The sequence below is a fragment of the Bison bison genome, unplaced genomic scaffold (genome assembly GCF_000754665.1).
Source record: "Bison bison bison isolate TAMUID 2011002044 unplaced genomic scaffold, Bison_UMD1.0 scf7180017864034, whole genome shotgun sequence".
In the NCBI taxonomy this organism is placed as follows: domain Eukaryota; kingdom Metazoa; phylum Chordata; class Mammalia; order Artiodactyla; family Bovidae; genus Bison; species Bison bison.
The window spans coordinates 6967262-6972212 of NW_011494606.1; the positions used below are offsets into that span (position 1 = coordinate 6967262).

The following is a 4951-nucleotide window of genomic DNA, read 5'->3' on the forward strand; positions in this document are numbered from 1 at the left end:
GCTCGTCGGCAGCCGCCAGCGCTGGACGCTCTCCGCGCAGCACCCGCAGCGTGGTGTGGAAGCCGTCCGGGCTCAGCGCGCCCAGGTGCACCTCTGCAGCGCGCGCCTCCCGCATGCCCGAGCGAAAGAGGCCGCGGAAGAAGCCGCAGTGCTCCACTAGCAGGGCCCGGTCTGCCTGGAAGAGTTGGCTGCCCACCCACACCTGCACCAGGGTCTCTGGGCCCTGCGGCATGGCGGGCTCGAGGGGCAGAGGCCACCTCCGGGGGCCTGGACGCAGCGGCCACCCACAGTGGGGCTCCCCCGCAGCGACAGAAACTTCCCCCGGGGGATATAAATATCTCCCTGGCTAAAGATAGTAGGGCTCATGTGATGTGGTGGCCAGCGGGCTGGATGGCCGAGGGCCCGGAGGGCATTTGGACACCTGCCGGGTCACTCACTTCCGTGTGATAAATAATAATAATAATAGTGACCATATAGTGTGCACCTACGGGCCTTAGGGCACCGTGAGGACAGTTTACAAAGATATCCCATTTAACCTGCACTAAATCAGCTGTAACCCCTAGTGCAGATACCCTAACTCTGACCCTCTGCTTCCTCAAAATGGGGCCAATAATTAACAACTATTGCATGGTATTTGGACAATATCTAAAGTGTTCAGAATGAAGGTCAGAGAATTTATATGGCTTTTCAAGGTCATTCAGCTGGGAAAGTGCCAGGACGAGGTTAATATCTGGCCCACGGCTTGGTTGGTGGGGCAGGGGTATTTGGGCACCAGACAGACAGACAGAGGTAGAGTCTGTCCAGGACCAGGCTGGGGTCCAGGGCAGATTCTCCTTTGCCTTGGGCCTCTGCCCCTGAATCCAGCTAGTCCAGTCTCTTTTTGAGCCTTGATTTCCTACTCTGTAAAATAGATGGGTAACGGGTGAACGTTCAGTAAGTCCCTTGAGTGTGGAAGTAGTCTCTGGGGATGGGAATGGGAAGCTGATGTCTGTTCCCTACTGGGTACTCCCTACTCATCCATTGCTGTATAGCTCAGATCTTGGGGGAAAAAAAGTGGCGCTGCTTAGGGGACTCTATGTCTGTGGATGGGAAGGGGACAGGCTTCTCCTGTTTAAGTGAAGCCTTAAACTGCACTGCAGGCCTTTTTGTGAGTACTTTAACTTCTATAATCCTTACAACAATCTGATGAGTAGATACTGTTATTTTCCCTCAGTTGATAGATGTTATCCATTTATTGCTTATAGCATGCATGAGTCAAATATTATTAAACTCATAGATGAGGAGATAGAGTCACCAAGAGGTTTGCTCACCTGGCCTAGGTGACGTGGCCAGAGAGCAGCACAGCTAGGACTGGAGTGCACCCAGTGTGACCCCAGAGCCTACACCCCTAACTGCTGTACTCTCTGTCCTCTCTGTGCTACAAATGCTGGGCAGTCACTTTGTGCCAGGAGGTCACAGTTGGAAGGAATTTCGGTCTCCTATGATTCAACCCCTTCATTTATAGTGTGAAAGTGAAAGTGTTAGTTGCTGAGTGGTGTCCGACCCTTTGCAACAACAGCCTGGACTATAGCCCATCAAACTCCTCTGTTCATGGAATTCTCCAGGCAAGAATACTGGAGTGGGTTGCCATTTCCTTCTGAAAGGGATCTTCCTGACCCAGGGATCCAACTCGGGTCTCCTGCATTGCAGGCAGATTCTTTACCACCTGAGCCACCAGGGAAACCTCAGAAAGGGAATTGCCCAGGGTTGCGTAGCTGGTAGCAGAGAGCCCCAGGCCTCCTGCTATCCATCTTACCTGGAACTTTCCTGGGTTACCAGCTAAGACTCTGGGTTCTAAAATGTCAGCCAAAGGGAGCTTAGTGGTTAACTTCTCTGCTACTTTGTGCTACAAGTGGGTTAACTGAGGCCCAGCCCTGTGTAGGATGTATCTTCCCCTGATACATCTGATGTATTTTCAGCTGCAGGTCTTCAGGAAGATGGAGTGGCTCAGTGGCTCATAGTGATAAAGCTGTAGTTGGGAGGGGAGCTGGGGAGCTTCCCTCCCCCCAAGACACACGCATGCATAGATCCTCACGTATCAATCTGTAGATCCAACACGAGTGTGCCTTTCTTGCCAGGGAACTCTTAGCCAGTTCATCCCATCAAAGTAGGGCTGGGGTGTGGGGACCACTTGTGTGAGCCTGGGAAGCCTGAAGCCTGGAGGCAGCAGCCAGAAATAGCCAAGACTCTCTGCCCCAGAGACCTGACAGGAAGAGGAGGAGGAGATAGAAGGGGTGGGCCAGAGTCCCCATGGATACCATACCAGGCCCTTTGTCAGCTTTTCTTCTTCCCTGGGGCTAGATGTTGGCTATAGGCATGACAGTCCCCCTCTTAAAGGAAAGTGGGCTCTGCAGTGCCCAGGCCTGACTCTGACCTTGCTGGTGGCCTCAAGGACAGGGAGAATGTCTCTGTTCCCATTTCATGGATGAGGAAAGGGAGGCCTAGAGATGGAATGGGACTTTCCTTGGTTATGATTGAAGATGTAGGATGGATTGAAGCCTGTCCACTTGACTCCAGGCCCCGGCCCAACTGCCCCTCCTCACCTGCAGTAGCCTTGTCTTTGGGAAGGGTAACTGCTGCCTCCTGCCAGGTTCAAACAAAGGATCACAGTTCCCTCCCCAAATGGCTGATTCCTGGCACCTAGTAACTGGCAGACAGGTGGAACCTCACTTGTACCTCTCCGGAGAGCACAAGCCCCTCCAGGCTGAAGTTTGCCCACAAGCCCAGTTTTCCACAAGTCCAGCCCCGGTCCAGTGAGTTGGCACTAGCACACACACCCAACCCCCACCCTTACAGCCAAGAAGGGAAGTGAGGAGGAGGTCACCCAAGGTGGGGGGTCTTGATTCTGAGACTAGATCCAGGATCTGCACTCTGGCTCTGTGCCCGAGGCCCCAGTGGGGTGTTTTCTGCAGCTGGTGGGAGTTTCCTCCACCCAGACAAATGTCCCTTTGGGACTTGGAGAGGACAAGGAACTGTCATGGCTGTGGACAGCCCACGGAATTCCCAGGCCCTGCATGACCCCACACCAACCTCCCTCTCTACTTTGTGAGGTTGGGGGTGGGAGCAAGGAATGGGGCTCCGTGTCAGACTCTGAGCTTTTCCAGAGCGCACCCTGCCTTGTTTATCTCTTTCTCTACAGTGACTGGGCCCTAACTTGAGGAGGAGTCCCTAGTCTGGTGGAGGAGACATAACCCCTGACCCAGGAGATCCTGCAGGCTGGTGGAGGACTGGGCTCAGCTCCTGTGCTGGACAATTCCTTTTGATCCTCCACTATAAATGAAGGGGTTGAACCGTATGAGACTGAAGTCGTTTCCAGTTGTATCCTCATGGCCTTCCTGCCTGATGAGTGTCTCCTGGCCTTTCCCACCCATAGTGATGTTTCTGCACACAGGGTAGTGATGTGCTTGCCTGTACCTGAAGAAGAGCACTGTACTAGGAGTCAGGATTCCTACTGGGTTTTGCTGCTGGTATTATCTTTGACTTGCAAAAGCTACCCAAGTTGTCCAGGCCTCAGTTCTTTGTCTGTAAAGTGGAGCTTGTATCTGACTTCTAAGGTTTTGTTCAGTTTTCACATTTGACTTTATAATTGAAAAATCACAGAAGAGGTTATCATATTGTGCCTCCAGGGACTGCAGTGACATCTCAAAGGGAGCCAAAAATGTTAGCTTTATATATGGAATGGCTTCTGGGGCAGGGGGGGCGGGGTGGTGAGTAGCAAGGGCAAGACTTAGTCCTACCTGTCCAGACCTGTCTAGATGGGACTATGCACTCTGGAGACATCTACTGAGCATCTCTTGAGCCCATTGCTGGGCGAGGAGCCAAATCCTCTGCATTTTGAGTGCCCGAGGGCCCCTTATAAGAGCCTCAAAGGTGATAAGGAGGGGTTGGATACTAGTTCTAGTAGAATCACCTCTCTCTTGACCTAAAGTGCCCAAACTTCTGGTCATTATACAGTTTTGACTTCTTGGTAGTTGGGTAAGAAGTGTGAGCTATTTGTGTTCTGGGTGAGTTCAGGAAGCTATCATTTGCTGTTTGGGGCTATGGGCCAAGCTCTGGGTGGAACATTCTCATGTTATCTCATCTAATACTTAATATTATCCCTGTTTTAAAGATGAGGTGTTTCTGTAATTCTTCCACTATGAAATGGGTGTGATAACCATCTCTTAGGATGATAATAAGGAACAGATGGATAAAAACAGAAAGTGTATTGTGAATAATTATAGGAGATTATTAACATATTGGCTTAGTCTAATAGATATTTAATTATATTGCAGCTCTGGGAATTATAAATGAGTTTTGGGGTCTTTGAAAAATAGACCAAGAAGGCCATCTGAAAATCAATGATAATTTCTCATTGATTTCCAAACACGTGTATTTCAAATCCTTTAACTCAAAGAGTCCTTTTAGTTCAACACTGTTCATAGATTTTTACAAAATCCCCAAGATAATTACTTAATTGGTTAATAATTTGGTGATGGTATTTGCATATACAAATAGTGAATATTCCTATTCAATAAATTCTACCCTCCAGGGAATGACATACGTGGAAAATGTTGAAATTTTTATATTTCAACCTGATAGGTTGGATCCAGTACTTCGTATTTCCTGTGTCAAATTTCCATAATTACTTGACGGTATTTTTGGTTGTTTTGTTTTGTTTGGATGTTTTGTTTTGGCCACGAGATGTCACACTCTAGTTCCTCAATCAGGGATCGAACATGTGCCTCCGGGCAGTGGAAGTGCAGAGTCTTGGCCACTGGACCACCAGGGAAGTCCCTTGACTGTATTTTTGGATAGATTTTGGAACTGCTGGTAGTGTTTGAGAAAATACTGATGTGTGAGAAAAAACATGCAGAGAGTAATGTTCTTAAAAAAAAAAAAAAAGATAATGAACTGAAGCCCAGCTTATTCC

General features: G+C 49.3%; 1 protein-coding gene across 1 annotated transcript in view; it reads right to left on the bottom strand.

The window, feature by feature from the left end:
- Positions 1–267, bottom strand: part of KBTBD13 (kelch repeat and BTB (POZ) domain containing 13) — a 2586-nt gene extending 2319 nt beyond the window's left edge. Inside the window, exon 1 of the mRNA XM_010834609.1 lies at positions 3–267. Coding sequence (XP_010832911.1) covers positions 3–232 — 230 coding nt within the window. The 5' untranslated portion in view covers positions 233–267. The remainder of the gene's footprint in view (positions 1–2) is intronic.
- Positions 268–4951: the final 4684 nt, after the last annotated feature.